This window comes from Mytilus trossulus, chromosome 7 (genome assembly GCF_036588685.1).
Source record: "Mytilus trossulus isolate FHL-02 chromosome 7, PNRI_Mtr1.1.1.hap1, whole genome shotgun sequence".
Taxonomy (NCBI): Eukaryota; Metazoa; Mollusca; class Bivalvia; order Mytilida; family Mytilidae; genus Mytilus; species Mytilus trossulus.
This window is the reverse complement of record NC_086379.1, coordinates 44,888,923-44,906,166: the sequence shown is the minus strand read 5'-3', so window position 1 is coordinate 44,906,166 and position 17,244 is coordinate 44,888,923. Positions and strand designations below refer to the sequence as shown.

Below are 17,244 nucleotides of genomic sequence, written 5' to 3'. Positions count from 1 at the left end.
TCTGAAATCAAATGATTGGTGGCTTATTTCATGACAATTCGTATTGCTTTGTTGGTTGACTGCAATACATGTACATTTGAAACAGGAGAAAAGTGTTTAACTTTTAGTGAAAATAAATGCCTTTTATTTGTGATAAGCCTTTGGATGACTGCTAGTTAAGGTTCAGGCAATCTAGTAGTCCTTATATTTGTGTGTGCAAAATATGAAATATGCCTTGCAGAATATTTACCATGTGCAAAAGAAAGAGGAAAAAAAATATTTTACAGTTAGATTTTTTCTCCAACACACTAAGCCTCATCATTCATGTAATGAATCATTGATTGATTAATTAATTATGGACTCATTAATGTGTTAATGTAATACTTTGTTTCTCTAAAACAAATAAATGATGCAGAGAATGATGATGGATGCAGTGAATGATAATTGTAATTTTTTATTTCAATTGGATAAGGGGAGATAATGCAAACTTAATTTTAGTAATCATGGATTTCCTAGGTTTGGGAAAATATTTGTTAATTTATTTTATTAGGTAGAAGCTCCTGTAATGTTTAGGCTAAACTTTATGAAATGATTTATTAATTAAAGATTCCATCTAGTATAAAACAGAAGATGTGGTATGATTGCCAATGAGACAACTATCCACAAATGACCAAAATGACACAAACATTAACAACTATAGGTCACATTACGGCCTTCAACAATGAACAAAGCCCATACTGCATAGTCAGCTATAAAAGGCCCCGATAAGGCAATGTAAAACAATTCAAACAAAAAAAATAACGGCCTTATTTATGTAAAAAATTAACAAACAAAAAATATGTAACACATAAACAAACGACAACCACTGAATTACAGGCTCCTGACTTGTGTTTATTGTTATTTTACAGCAAGGAAATGTGAGACATGCATTAGATCTGACAAACGAATTGTTAACATTAGGTAAGTTTGTTATCTGAACTTATTTAAATACACTGTACCTAAAAACAAACTTGCCAAATATATTCTGTGAGACTGTACAATTTGTTGAGGAACTAAATCATGAATTTTATATACTGTGGATTCCTTTTTTTTTGTGGATACCAGTTTTCATGGTTTGAGGAAAACTAGCATATTCGTGGATATTTGATTTCGCGATTTTGGTAAGTCTGCATACATTCCTTTAGAAAATTTGCAATTTGTTGAACATTTAAATTCATGGTTCCCCTGTATCCATGAAATCCACAAAAAAATAGTATCCAACGAATATTAATGAATCCACAGTATAGATGAACAAAACCACAAATTTTATCTCAAAGAAATGTTTTTCTAAAATTGAAATATTAAACGCACATAATGCAGCATTAATTTCCATAAATCCATTAATTATTGTTAAATCAATCTGATTGAAATTCAGACCCTGTATCCATGGTTGGCTTACAAGGATTTGGCAAGTTCCATCCTACTTTATGTTTTAAAGACTTTTTATCCTTTTGTTTTGTCAAAGTTATACTCCCCTTCAAAATTTTGAAGGTAGAAATTTCATTGGCAGATGTGATAATAGCTAGAACAGAAAGTCGAACTGATCGTTATCAGGTCCTTATAAACAAAGTATGGATTTAATTAGACTGCTGTTTGATTTACCTATCATTATTGCTGGATTGGAATACAACACAGTTTATTTCAATATTAGGCATGTTAGGCCTGAAATCTAAGGCCTAATATTGAAAGTACTGTAGAAGATTATTCAAAGGCTAAATGAGATTGTATGAATCATATCTAAATTTACAGGCTCTATAAAGAGCATTACTGTTAAGATACAAACCAAAAGGTATATTAAAGAGTATTTTATAATTTATTATTTCTTCCTGTATTTCAGTCCCAGGTCATGACAGAGCTTTAAATAATAAAGAATACTATTTGAAAATGATAAGTGAGAAGGAAGAAAAGATGGGGGAAACTGCAACGATGGGAGAAGATGCTTCTATGGGAGAACAAGCAGCAGCAGATGAGCCCTTGAAAAATGAAAAAGGGAGGGATGAATATAAATCAACGGACGAGTTCATTATGTATGAAAGGTTATGTAGAGGAGAACATACACATGTAAGTTGATGGAGAATCATACATTTTTTGTTCCACGTGTAGAAATAAGGAATAACTTCTTTAGCTCAGTCAGTATACACACTGACTTGTAGCACATAAGTCATTAGTTTGAGGTTAGCAGAGATGAGTAATTTCTTTGTGAAATTAATGCTCTTCGGTTACACTAGTAACAATGCCATATTTAAGATAAGAAGACTTTGTATGATTGCCAATGAGATAAATTCTTCATCAGAGACCAAATAACATAAAAGTTAGCCTCTATAGGTCACTGTATATCCTTCAACAATGAAATGGAACCCATACCTCATAGCAAGCTACAAAAAAAGCCATATGACAATTGTTCTCCTTGAGAGAAAAAAACTATCAATTTTATGCACCAAATAAAGTTAATGGGGAATGTGTCAAAGTGACAACAACCTGACCATAGAGCAGACAACAGCCGAAGGCCACCAATGGGTCTTCAATGTAGCGAGAATTCCAGCACCTGTAGGTGTCCTTTCAGCTGGCCCCTAAAAAATATGTATACTAGTACAGTGATAATGGATGTCATACTTAACTCCGAATTATACACAAGAAACTAAAATTAAAAATCATACAAGAATAACAAAGGCCAGAGGCTCCTTTTCTGGATTTACCTTCATGGGGAATGCTCAAAGCCAATATTTGATAGCCAGATAAATAAATATGAAATGTATATGAAGCTCTGTGATTCAATTTATATATATGAGTTAATAATCACAGAAATCATAATCATGTTTATTTTACAGGATTACAAAGACCAACATAAGTTAGTATGTAGATATAAAACTAACAACGATCCACTATTGTTGATAAATCCAGCCAAAGAAGAGGAAATTTATCTTGATCCTTATCTTGTGGCTTATCATGATGTTATATCAGATTATGAGCTGGCTGTTATCAAAAGTATTGCCACTCCAAAGGTATGGACTATTCCATTTAATATTTGGGTTACCACAGTGAATCTATTTTGATCCTTATAAAGTGGCTTATTATAAGGTTATGCCACAAGTATTAGAGAAGCCATAGTATTACCTCAAATTGATTACATCTAAAAGAAGTGATGATAAATTAAGGACCATTGCAATATTGAAATTCAAACATGGAATATATATTTTTTTCTGTGGGGAATGCAAAAGTTGGTTTTATGAGATGTTGTTACATGTATATACATGATTTCAAAGTAAATAAGTAAATAATGTTCTGTTTAATTTACTGAAATAATACACAATGGCATGTGAATGTAATAAAAAGTTCAAGAATGAAATATAAATAAGTCTTATAATATTAGAACTACATGATTTTGGAAATTAAGTGATAAATTTAATCATAGAATTTTTTTTAGCTGTAAAGTTTTGTAGATTTTGAAGAAAAAAATGTAAACATTGAAGGATGCATGTTGCTAAAAGATTATTATTTTAATTGCAGCTTGGAAGAGCAACAGTGCATAATGCTAAAACAGGAAAATTAGAATTTGCTCATTACAGAGTAAGCAAAAGGTAAAATTTAAAGATAAAAGTTAAATTGCCGTTTCAGAATATTGTGCATTCTGGGTAAAATTTCAAAAGCCGACACCAAAACATACTTGGTCAAAAACATTCTAAACAATGGAAATTCAACCAACGAGGTATGTAATTTTCATTTTGATGTAAGAATAATGATATCACCCATAGTCCTTTAGATTCTAAAAAAGATAACTGCTGAGTAAGCAAACATGATAATTAGTAGAGACTGATACCAGAAGCATATTTTTTTATTTATTAATGAATTCTAGATTTTAAGTACAAGAGGGGCGGGCAAATGATACTATAGTGATATCAAACTCATAAAATAAGAATAAACAGGAAACGCCTTGCAAAAAAAAGAAAAAGACCAAAAGACATCATATAAGTTGAAAATAAACGACAACACCTTGGCAAATAAATTTAAAAAAAAGACAAACAACAGTACACTACATGGAACATCAAAACTAGAGATTTAGCAACACAAACCCCAACATACACTGGGAGTGATCTCAGGTACTCCGAAAGGATAATCAGATCCTGCTCCTCATGTGACAATCATAAAGGGCAACATTACAAGGGAATTATGCAGTCAGCATAATAGAGAATTAGTAGTTATTTAAAACAAAAATTTATATTGGTAGTGTTAGAATGGCAAAGTTAGAAAAAGGTCAAGGTCAAACTATGTCAAAGGTTTTATTTGCTGCAACTGACTTATTTACATAAAGATTGCCTTGGATACAACCAAACTAATGTCAAAAGAAGTTGATTAATAGTTTATGTACTGTGTCTCACAATTGATAAAAAACAAATTTTCATAAAAATTTACGTACTTAAAAGAATTTGTACAGTTCTTTTGAGATTCTCCTAGGTACATTTTCTAAACTTGAATGCAGCCCAATACTGTGAAAGTAATTTTATTCGTGGGATACCAATTTTCGTGGTTTTTGTGGATGACTTTATCCACGAATTTAAGTGTCCAACGAAATAAAACAACCATTGTCCAAATCAATGCATGGAAAGATCCCCATTGGTAGGTTTTACTACTGATATGATCTAGAGAATGTATTGAATAACGCCAAATCTGAGAATACTTTAATAGCAGTCACAGAACTACAACTGCATGCAGGATTATACCCATTTAATCTTTAATAACCTAACTTTTGGTCTTTAAATTCTCATGAAATATATTTTTGATCGATAAAAGTAAGATTTCAAGTATTGATATACTTGTATGATAAAGTGTTCATTTTATATCTTCACAGTACTCTTACATATGGGAAATAATAATTTCATGCTGGGCTTGATTTTAATAAGAATTATTTGACAATTCAAGATACGTTCATAGCATTTGTTTATGTTACTGTTTTCTTTAGGTGACTGTTTATGGCCTAATTAACACCTTTGATGGACTTTAATTAATCACTTTATCATGGGTTAATTGATGTTATCACTACGGTTTACACGGGTCAATGTTTACTTTGCAATTTCCTTTAATATAGACTATTTGTAACCTTCGTTTCTAAAGGCTTTAATTTTTTAATTTTTTTTCGAAAACAAATATCCACGAAATTAAAAACCCACGTACATGTCAATATTGCTCAAACCACGAAAATTGATACCCACGAATTAAAGTACTTTCACAGTATAATATATTTTTTCATCATTTAATTAGTATTTGATTTTTACAGTGCTTGGTTAAGACCTGATGATGACATTGTTGTAGAAAGAGTGAACAGGAGAATATCTGCTGTCACGAAATTAGAAATGGATACAGCTGAAGACCTACAGGTACATTATGTTACTGTGACATTATAATACATAGATATTTACATACAGAAAATTTTGACCAAAGTCACTTTTATATCATTATACCTGTAATCTACAGTTCATAGGCTGTGCCTAGTAATTTCAAGATGTACCGATTATCAGGTGATCTGCATGTTGATATCGTAACATATCAGCTGCGAGACATAATATGAAGCTTTTTGTCAAGTGAGCATAGCGAACGAGATCAAAAAGCCTTCATATAATGTCAAGCAGCTGATATGTTACAATATCAATATGCAGATAATCTGATAATCGATTTACAGGGCTATATTTGTGAGTTTCAGAAGTGTTTTCTTTGTTTACACCAGCACACAAAAGATGACTTGATAAGTTCAGGTCAAAGTTATTAACGTCGGTTCAAACATTATGATGTCGCTGATATGTCTGGGTCAAAGTTATTAAAACCAGGTCAACATATTTGACGGAATAATATTAAGAGCTGAACAAAGTGATATAGACAGTGGGACGACCGATAATGCCTGCTATTAAAAATATGTTACTGTCCCAACTATGGCAATAGTTGGATCTTTGTTGTGTCAGTTTATATTACATGTGCTCTAATATTTGTATACATAGATTGGCTCAGTTCATCACAAAAATCCTAGCAGGGAGACAGTTATTATTTTCAAACCTATTTGGAATTAGCTGTATTACTTGACATTGATTAGAATTTATATTGACATTTTGTTGTATTATCTTGTGTATATATGTTTTTTGTCCCACATGATATACACAAACATTTCATTTTCATATTTTTTCTTTTCTTGTTTTGTAGATAGCTAATTATGGTATAGGTGGACATTATGAACCTCATTTTGATTTTGCAAGGGTAGGTATGATTTATCAGATGAGAAAAAGAAACCTTATTCAATGAATAAAAAAGTATTGACTTTTTTGAACAGTTTCAAAACTTTATTAGTATTCTCAAAAGTGACTTCACTATCAGATAACTAAAACTCGTGTATCTGCTTTACATTAGGTCACCCCTAAATTTATAATAAGTGAAAGACATTTATACAAATAGTACTTAGAAAAGATAACTAATTTGAATTTGATATGAAACTTGTATTCTTAAGGTTCATTCTTATTCGTAACTTACCTGTATATAGAAGAATGACAATCTGAAGCATGTTCGCTTCTCTGTTTCTTAATATTATTTTTTTTAAATACTGTTATTTATTGATTGTATGTGAATGAGTGAACTATAAAAGCAAAAACATTTTTTTTTTATAAACTTGTGTATAAAAAAAAATACAGAGATCTGGTATGGTTGCCAATGAAACAACTATTCTGCAGAATTAAAATGATAAAGATATAAGTAATTATAGGTCACTGTAGAGCCTTCAACTATGGGAATAAATGATATTGTTAAGTTGGCCTCAACATGAAATATGTGAATCTTTGAATCAATAAAACTAACAGTCTAGTTTTTAATTACAATTTAGAAAAAAAAACAATTTCCAATTTCAAATACTAGTTCTTGTAATGAGATAGAAAACTACATCCTATCAACTTATCAATATATTAAAAAGAAGATGTGGTATGATTGCCAATGAGACAACTATCCACAAGAGACCAAAATGACACAAACATTAACAATAATAGGTCACCGTACAGCCTTCAACAATGAGCAAAGCCCATACCACATATAGTCAGCTATAAAAGGCCCCGATAACACAACGTAAAACAATTCAAGAAAATCATACATGGTTTCCTTTGCAAAAAACGTTTTATACTAAGGATAATAAGTATTACAATACTTAAGTAACCAAGTAGCATATTATCTGCTGTTACAGAAACCAAATTCAATTGTGGCGCAAATAAATGGCAACAGGATTGCAACGTTCCTAACTTATGTAAGTTTACATACATATACACAACAACATAGGTCTAAATACTACTGTGGATTCATTTATATTCATGGGTATCAATTTTCGTGGATTGCTGAAAACTTGCATATTCATGGATATTTGATTTCGTGGTTTTGCAAATCTCTGTATACAAAGTCTATTGAAAATATTATAATCGGGGAACATTTGAATTAGGGTTTACCTGTAACCATGAAAACCACGAAAATTGGTATCCAACGAATAATAATGAATCCACAGTAGTCAAAAGCTTTTGTGCACTGTATTGTTTCTGATTGATATGTTTAACTTAAAATTTTCAGCGTGAAATGAAAAAAAATTAAGAATAAAAAAAATTGAAGTTTTAGGAGCTCCCTTTTTCATCTTTCTGGGTCACTGACAGCAAATACACATGTTTATCATATACATATCAGAAATAATAATTGTGCCAAAATCTTGAGAAAGCTGTATGTTATTACTGTCAAGCTTTGAAATGTGCATGTTTATAATTGTAGCAAGCTTTTTTAAATGGCCAGTGACTCAATCTTTTAATTTTCTTTATTGCATTTATGAAACAAGAAAAGAGCTAAACAGAAACCTTCCATGATCTTTCATAAAAGGAATAGCAACAAGAAATTGAAAAATTCAAGAGAATAATATTCCAAAGATTTTTTTTAAGAGTTTCCATGTGCTCAATCAATTAGCATTGGACTTTCCAAAACTGATGCCAACTAGTCAGAACTTGTTGAAATAATAATCTTCTGCTTGGAGATTCAGTTGACTTACAGATAATCTCTAAATATTATCAAATTACTATTCTTGAATTTAGCCATTCTAATTTTTCAAAAGTGACAAAAACTAACTTTTTTTTTATATCTTTTATAAATTGTGTACCTTATTATTGCCATTGTTTTCTCTCTTGATGGATAATCCTTAAAATGTATTTTCATGAGTACTGATTTCATGATCCTTGAAATAAATTTACACTATAGGTGTTTGAAAAAGCTTGCTACATAAAATATATTTTATATACATCTTGAGCTAATATGATTACATGTGCCTGTACTTTATTCAGAAAGAAGAGTCTAATGCTTTCAAAGGTTTGAATACTGGCAATAGGATAGCAACATGGTTGTCATATGTGAGTTAGAAAAACTATTTCTTTTGTGATGTACATCTTTTATTTTCTGTTCCTATCCAATTTAACCTCAATTTTTAGTGACCAGTGGCGGATCCAGAAATGTTCATAAGTGGGGTCCACTCCTGTCATGCTTTGGTGATTCCTTATATAATCAACCAAATTTTTCCCAGAAAAGGAGGGGGCTTGGGGCCCCCTGCCCCCCTAAATCCCCTTCTGGTGACAGTCCTAATTACCTGCCCTTCATCCTGGTGATTGACGTGACTTACCTAATGCATAAGTTTATATTTTTTTCTCATCCTGAATTTGTATGAAATATTTGCCACTGGATGTTTAAAAGTGACCAACAATCAATCAGTATAACTTTTGAAATTCTGGTCAATATTGAAGGTACTATATTTGGAAAATAAAGCTCCTACCTCATTGAATATTATGATTCTAATCTAAATTCTGAAAGAGACCAACTCAATTGCAAATACCTTCCTGATTCTCATATTTTAGTTTTTTTCTGTTTGTCGGTTTACGATGAGGACAATTTATCTAAGAGACAATTTTAAATCAAAAGTCAGCTATAACCCTTACCCCCAAAATGAGAATGAAAATCAGAAATATAATTTTTGACTTAAGTTCAAAATAAATCATTTCCCTTGAAGTACTGGTTAATTAAAATAGAGTTAGCTATAGTTTGTAATAAGTAAACAGAAAACTATTCTTTAGCCTTACTGTGGTTCGTTATTTTTTCTGGGATACTAATTTTGAGGATTGCGTTGGTACAGGTCAACCACCAAGCCACCTAAAAATATCAATTTGACAGGAAGGTGCAGAAAATATTATACCATATTGGCCATGAGAAAAAACAGTTAAATGATTTCTGAGATGGCTATGAACAGGGCTCAATAAACCAGATTCAAACCATACACATGCTAACCTATTAAATATGTCTGATATCCTAATATTTAAACAGCATGCTTGGTGGTTTTTGAAAAAGGACTTTCTTTTGTCATTGATGGAGAGTAGTTGATCTTTTGCTTGTGTTAATTGAAGAGAACAACTTGTGAGAGATGTTTTTACAAGAAAATGATGTTAAACTTCAAAGAATTTCATAGATTTTTTTACTACAGTTATAAGCAATACATGTATTATCAAGATTGAACCACCATTTCCTAGGGTGAATTATATCAATTCTTGCATTTTGTCAGATAATTTGTTAAATTAGAAATTTATAGCTTTAAAAATTTAAAAAGTTGAAACAATATTAAATATGATTTTTTTTTACTTTCATAATCAAAGTCAACTTTCAACCATAAGAAAATATAAACACAAATATTGCTTACATGTAGAAAGCGAAAAAAGTTTTTTATTTATTCCATGATTGTTTTGATTATTGAATTTTAATTCTAATGAAATTTATTTATTTTCCAGATGAGTGATGTTGAAGCAGGTGGAGCGACAGTCTTCCCATATATTGGAGTTAAAATATTCCCTAAAAGGGTAGGTTATCTTCATCTTTGTTGAACATGTTTAATATCATGTTGTAAAAAAATATACCTGAATAAGTTTCATTCATTTATTGAAATATCCAGACTTGTTATAAATGATGAATTCTTGAAAGTAGAAAGTAGATAATGCTGCATTCACACTAATTTCTAATTTAATTTCTAATTTGAATCAATCTAATATGCATTTGAAACCTGTTATGTCCTAACCCAAGTTCTAATAACAGTTCTAATGTTTGTCAAATTTTCTTTACTGTCCTGATGATGTTATCTTTTAATTCTTATTATCAATTATTTGTAATAATTTAATTCGATTTAAATTTAGAACGTGTCCATACTACCTTTTAATTTGAATTAACTGAATGCAAATTGGATAAAGCGAGTTAGCCTATGTGAACGCTATTAGCAATTTTGATTGGCATATGATTTGAATTTAATACGAATTAAATGTAAGTGTGCATGAGGCATTAATTTTCCTGTTCTTAGTTGAAATAAGTGTCTTAAAATTTTGGATGGGGCTTTAGTGTTAACTTTTTTTATGTTTCCCCTGCGGCAGATTGGGTTTAAGTGTTACCCTCCTCCATTTGTACATGTACCATATCAAAATTCATTTCTGTTCTCTCACTTTAATTTGCCTACACTACATGTCATGAAAGTTTGTCCCATGGACCTTAAAAAGTTAAGGTATTTTTATGTAAAAAAAATCTTTTCCAATTATGATTTAATACTTTGCGAAAAAAGAAAATACTTTTATATTCATTTTATTCTACAATAATGATAAAATGTTTATATTCTGAACATCATGTGAAAGTAAATTTTTATTTTTTCAGGGAATGGCAGCATTTTGGTATAATTTGTATAAAAACGGAGATGGTATTTATGACACACGGCATGCTGCATGTCCAGTTTTAGTTGGTACAAAATGGGTGTCAAATAAATGGATCCATGAACGAGGACAGGAATTCCGAAGACCATGTGGTTTAGAAGAAGACGACTAAAGAAAAGACAAAAAGGGAGATAATTTATGAAGAAATTTGTGATTCCATTCATTAACAATCATTATATATGTATATATAGAATAAATCACGATTATGCATTGTTATAGGAAATTTTTTTTGCAAATTTGAGTTATTTGTAACACATTGTTATTAACTCTTTTCAATCAATTGATTTTGATACCACTCTTATTTTATACACAAACCTGCTTAGAAAGGAATTGAGTTTTCTTTGAAAATTTTTAGGTAGAAATTGCTTAAATTAGCCTGAAAATAATCTATAATCTTGCAATTCAATTTATCGTTGCAGGTCTATATGAATTCCATAAAAAGATTGAAGTCAGATCTTGTTTGTTTAAAATATTGTTGCATATTAAATTTACACGTATTTTCATTGAGTAGCAAGGAAAATTAATCTGCAGCTGCAAAATGAAGATTCTTTATAAATTAAGTATGTTATAAACTAAATAATTGTTATTATGAAAAATAATAATTATATTTTATTATTACCTTTGCTAAGGAAAAGAATATAATGTAGAGTATTTTTTTCATTTTTCCTGGTAGCTTTATGTTAAGTCTTTTTTTACGGAACTGAAATTATAGGATATTATCTTTTAATGGGTGAATATATCTTTGAAAGTTATGAAAAGCCTTGCATACATTATATCACTTAGAGATATATTTTACAAATAAGAGACTGCTAAGTTTTGTGTTATGCTTCAGATCCAGACTAATGCATCATCTTAGAAACACATCTTTGATAATTAAACAAGACGGGGATAATTTGGGTTACCCTTGCATATATTTTGTGCATGAATAACACTTGAAAGATATTTTTCTAAACATGTATTGTGTAGAGTCATTAAATTTGGTATAAGGTCACATCTAAAAAGGATCCAACAGAAAAATCTTTAATATTTTTAAACATTTTGCATTTGTCAAGAATTTTTTATTTTTGTACAGCAGTAAAAATTGACAAGTGGATACACCTGGGATTTTAATGACAAATTTGCAACCTTGACCTTTAGTTAATGCATAAATGATTTCTTTCCATCTTTGTTAAGCAAGAGATCAAATACACTGCAAATAAAATAAAACTTTTTGTATTGAAATAAGTTAGTTGTGTTAAAATATATTTAAGTGCCTTGTTCACAAAAAGAACATAAAACACACATTTTTAAAATCAACATACACAATATTATAGATAATGAATTGTTAAAATATTTTTAACTGCTATTTTAAAATAATAACAGAGAACCCTTTGTTTTCTCTTTGTTACTTGTGTTGCTTAATTTGTCTGGTTGTATACTTTTGTTTACAACTTTAAGTCTAAATTAAATGTCTTTTTGATTCCTTTCCATGTCACAAAGTGGATTAATTTTTATTTCAATAAATGATGTGTTAAAAACAATTCTACATTACTGGAAAATATTTTTCATTGTTTCATGTGTCCAGGGTTATACTCTTGTATCTCATTTTTCATTGGGCAGCATTTAAAATATTCATGACATACATTTCATTAATGATGTCATCATAGTAGCCTGCTGGTAGGTGAAACAAATTCTGGTTATGGAAATTTACTGTTTTTCTATAATTAAAGATTCATTAGTACAAACAAAGAAATAGTATACCCATACTCATGGAGTGTATAGTAAACAGTAATCACCCTGTCTGTCAGTCTGTTTATATGTTTTTGTCTATTTGTAAATTTCGTAGATATTTCTGACTAGAAACAATTTGGTATATGTTGTGAACTTTATCAATACTTTACCAACTATGGATAGAATTTTTAATAAATGTTTAATAATGAGTGGAGATAGAATCGGTTAAACATTTGTAATTTTTTTTTGTTTTTTTTTATTGCATAAGAATTGCCATCATTGTATAATATTGATTGTTACAAATTACTGTTAAATGATAATTCCAATATGTTGCTGTTCAACTTAGTTTCAACTATCACATCTTTGAAAATATTGGTTAAGTTAACTTTAAAATACAAAACATTTATACCTACCTTTCTTATACATGTATAATTTTTTATTTGTTTTTAATGACTTTAAAAGTATCATGACTTAGATACAGCTTACTTTATTATATTAATATATAGTATAGAAGATTATGTGTGTAGTATTTTTAATTTCTTACATATTGAATACCAAATAATATTTTTAAATGTATCTTTACTGTTTTATTTCAGTGACTTGAACATGTGTTGATTTTTGACTTTGTTTCTAGCTTTAATTCTACTAAAATCCAGTTTTATTCTATTAGTTCTGTAGTTCAGTTTATATTTTCATGTTCAGATTGACTTGTACGGTACATATCTTCTGATTTGTGTCCTATTTATAGGGCACATGCTTTGTTAAAAACTAATATGTGATATCAAACTCTATCATGTTTTATCATTCATTTCACCAAATTGTATTTAGCTGTATGGAAAGTTTCATGTTGATAGTTTTGATGTTCAAAAACAAACATTTAATAGGTTGTTGTTCGGTGTGAGCCAAGGCTCTGTGTTAAAGGCCATACTTTAACCTATAATGGTTTACTTTTTAAATTGTTATTTGGATGGAGAGTTGTCCCATTGGCACTCACACCACATCTTCCTATATTTATTTAAAACAAAAACAGATTCTCTGTATTAAAGTGAATTTAAAAACTGAGCATTTGTATGAATATCTTTGTCTATAAACTTTTAAAATCTACAGAGTTTGATATGAACCATGGTATATATAGTAGTTTTACTAAAGATTTAAATGATTTTATAAATGCTGATACATCTTATGTTAAATATGATAATCAGAAAACTGTGTTCTAAAACTAACACTTTAAAATAAAAAATACATGTTTTTTTTTTAGGAATTTAGGATCTATTATATGAACTTTTGGTTATCACTGACTTTAAACTTATGAAATCTACAAAGTTTGCTATGAATCCTGATATATATAGTAGTTATAGTGAACATATTAATGCTTTTATAAATCCTGATATATCTTATGTTAAATATGATAATCAGACAATAACTGTAATGTATTTTTATATTGTATGTGTATATAAATGTTTTGGAAAATCTATCAGTCCTTTAACAATTGAGTTTTATTCTTTTGTTATATCAGCTTTACCTCTGAATAATTTGTGCCATTCAAAATAATTTAGAAAAACAATCTTGCCTTTATTCTAATAAATCCATTAAGTAATAAATTGTGCCATAGTAAAATAAATCTTTATTTGTCAATGCTTTTATCAGAACTGTCATCTACCCAAAAATGTTGCTTTTGAATTGAGAGGAAATAGTTCAAGTTTCATCTTTATGTATATATATTTGTATGATAATTTTGTTCACTTTTATAACACATGATCCAGTTTGAGTATCTCCATCTTTAATAAAAATGACAACTGCCATTGAAACATTTCTAAGATATAAAAAAATTTCAATCATAATTTTGATGAAACAATATGTTAAAAGTAAAATTAACTGTAGGTGTAGCATTTCATTAATAGATACCATTATTTGCCATGAGGCAGAAAAAGATGTTGAGATTTTCAATGTCATAATATTTTGAATACTCATCTTCACTTAAAAAAATGTCCCTTTACTTTTATAATCTCTAAATTTTACATTGACTGTTTTAATGCCCCCTTTCCTTTATAATCTCTGAATTTTACATTGACTGTAAAAATGTCTCCTTACTTTTATAATCTCTAAATTTTACACTATCTGTTTATGTTTCGTATATATTGTTGAGTTTGTTATGAATTGTGTTTGTTCATATTGAATCTCTGATCAAAGATCTATAAAAATGTTCACCAAAGATAAATCATTATTAAACATGTGTTTTATTTATATTGACCAATGCCTAGGAAATACAAATACCAACGTATAGAGGAGAGAAAAATCATTGTGCATGATACAAAGAAGGAAACATTAACTCAGGGTCAAGATTGCATAATAGTTGTTTTATGAGTAAAAGAAGAGGTATTAAGATTAAACCTGGACACAAATTGATAAAAAGCAAAAAGGGTACACCAAGAGAAATAAAAGCTTTATTGCTCCTTGTTAATTTTTTATCTAACTACCCAGGGTGTCATTGAGTAGAATTATTGGAAAAGTTTTTACATTAATTTATTAATCTGACAATTTCTTACATAATTGTTTAAAGTTTAAGAAAAAAATTACATACTTAATTATTGATTTATGACATTAAGGATACAAAAGAAAAAAGTGTTTATTATTGCATTTTCCTTTAACAATGCATATTGGTTTCTTCTTTTTTTTTTTTTTTTAAGTTTTTATGTTACTTTTTTTATAACTTTTCAGTAGTGCTTCATTTCTCTATTTAAAAGCTTTATATTGCACATAATATGGGCAGAAATTTTGAAATAATACACCTCATATTTGAAGCCTGCATGCAAAGTTGTAATTTATAGGAGATAAATGCACTTTTTCTAATATTTGAAGCACTTTTGTAGTGTAATTTCTTTTATAGCCAGTTAATGCATGATTATATAAGGCAATGACTACAATTTCCAGCTGCATGCTGTCACATAAGTTAGTACTAGAAATCATAAATTGAAATGAAAATATAAGTGCAATTAGTGATAAGCAATTACCAACCATATAAAAAGCTAACTATATCTGTGTAAGCAATATTTTCAAGAAAAATTTGAAAGAACTAATAATGTATAGATAAAAAGTATTTGATTTTACTTAAAAGTTAAATTTTTAGCACAACAAAATATTAGTTGAGAACAAGGGTGATTAAAGAATAAGAAATGATTTCCATGCAAAATTACATTTGTTACATATTTGGTAATAGTATTATAGTGTATGGAGTAGAAAACATCTATAATGGACAGATAATAGCGACATTCAGTTAAATTATCACACATGAATGTATTGTTACCAACATTTTTCTGTGATACCAATGTTGAAATATTAAATGACAATTGTTATTGATTTAAATAAATGTCAATTTTTTTAATGAATTATGTTTGGAACATCCAAGGTGATATTATTTTGTAATAAAATGTTGACAAGCATTGCAAAATGATGTTGTCTTTAATTTTTGTCTCCTTACAAGGAAAGTTGCAGAATGCAAGATAGGAAGTACAATTTTGACTGGTTACAGCTTAAACTACTTTCTCAAAGATATTTAAGGTGATAGAAGATTGGGATGTTTTACCCCTTGTTTACAGATGCTTTGTGTTACAAAATTTCATTTGTCATATGTCCAATCTTTGTCCTCGACTTTATTTGCTTGGATATACATCTGCTAAAATAACTGAATAGTGTTGGGTTTTTTTCATTTAAAATTTTCACTTAAACTATATTTGGTAGATGGGAACCTTGCAGGGTCTTCATGTCTAGAGACAGTTCACCTAATCATGGATGATCAGTGATTGTTAAAGTTTTCATTGTTAAATTCATGTTTCAGATACTATAAACTATGGTCTACAGAATGATTTCAAGGGTGCATGTAGGTATGGCAGATTTGATCTTACATTGAGGTAATTTTCATGGATTATTTGGTAAAGTTTTGTATGTTTTGTTTTCTTGGTTCGGTCTGTACATCGTATACTATTAGCAATGGGTTTACTACATTTGGGAACTTGGTGTATATAATGGTTGTGAGGCGTACTAGTCCTAATAGAGTTCAGCTGACCTTAATTAGATATAGGAAGATGTGGTGTGAGTGCCAATGAGACAACTCTTCATCCAAATAACAATTTAAAAATAAGTTAACCATTATAGGTCAAGGTACGGCCTTCAACAAAACCATATTTACATGGATCATTGATGAATTGTCAATATTTTGTTCTACATGTATAACCTCTCGCAAGACTTTCAGCATTTGATCTGTCATGGTCAGTAAAACAGGCTCTGTGCTCTTCTTTTCTACCTTTACTTTATTCATATGAGACCGATATTATACACGAGGAAGAAGGGCACCAATTAAGCATTATCATCTAACTTCACGTTTTGCTTGATGGATGAAGTTATCTTTTTGCATTAATCTACCCATAAAACTTAGAACTAAGTATATAACATATACAGTGAAGTCTATCAAATATTTTGACCAAAATATAAAAAGTGACCCCGGAGGTCGGTTGAGAACAAAAATTACGATAAACAATATGATTAAGTTAACTTATCTCGTGGAATTTTGTCTGATGCTTGGTCCGTTTCTGTGTGTGTTGCGTTTCGGTGTTGTGTCGTTGTTCTCCTCTTATATTTAATGCGTTTCCCTCGGCTTTAGTTTGTTACCCCGATTTTGTTTTTTGTCCATGGAATTATGAGTTTTGAACAGCGGTATACTACTGTTGCCTTTATTTATAAG

General features: G+C 29.5%; 1 protein-coding gene across 3 annotated transcripts in view; it reads left to right on the top strand.

The window, feature by feature from the left end:
- Positions 1-15,957, top strand: part of LOC134725152 (prolyl 4-hydroxylase subunit alpha-2-like) — a 28,467-nt gene extending 12,510 nt beyond the window's left edge. For 2 of the 3 annotated variants that reach the window (XM_063588731.1, XM_063588730.1), the window contains exons 5-13: positions 888-939; positions 1,856-2,079; positions 2,847-3,020; positions 3,526-3,596; positions 5,291-5,390; positions 6,205-6,258; positions 8,352-8,417; positions 9,837-9,905; positions 10,741-15,957. In XM_063588731.1, coding sequence (XP_063444801.1) covers positions 888-939; positions 1,856-2,079; positions 2,847-3,020; positions 3,526-3,596; positions 5,291-5,390; positions 6,205-6,258; positions 8,352-8,417; positions 9,837-9,905; positions 10,741-10,908 — 978 coding nt within the window. In that variant the 3' untranslated portion in view covers positions 10,909-15,957. Of the gene's footprint in view, positions 1-887; positions 940-1,855; positions 2,080-2,846; positions 3,021-3,525; positions 3,597-5,290; positions 5,391-6,204; positions 6,259-7,225; positions 7,286-8,351; positions 8,418-9,836; positions 9,906-10,740 lie in introns of all 3 variants that reach the window. The other variant, XM_063588732.1, reaches the window with a different exon arrangement.
- Positions 15,958-17,244: the final 1,287 nt, after the last annotated feature.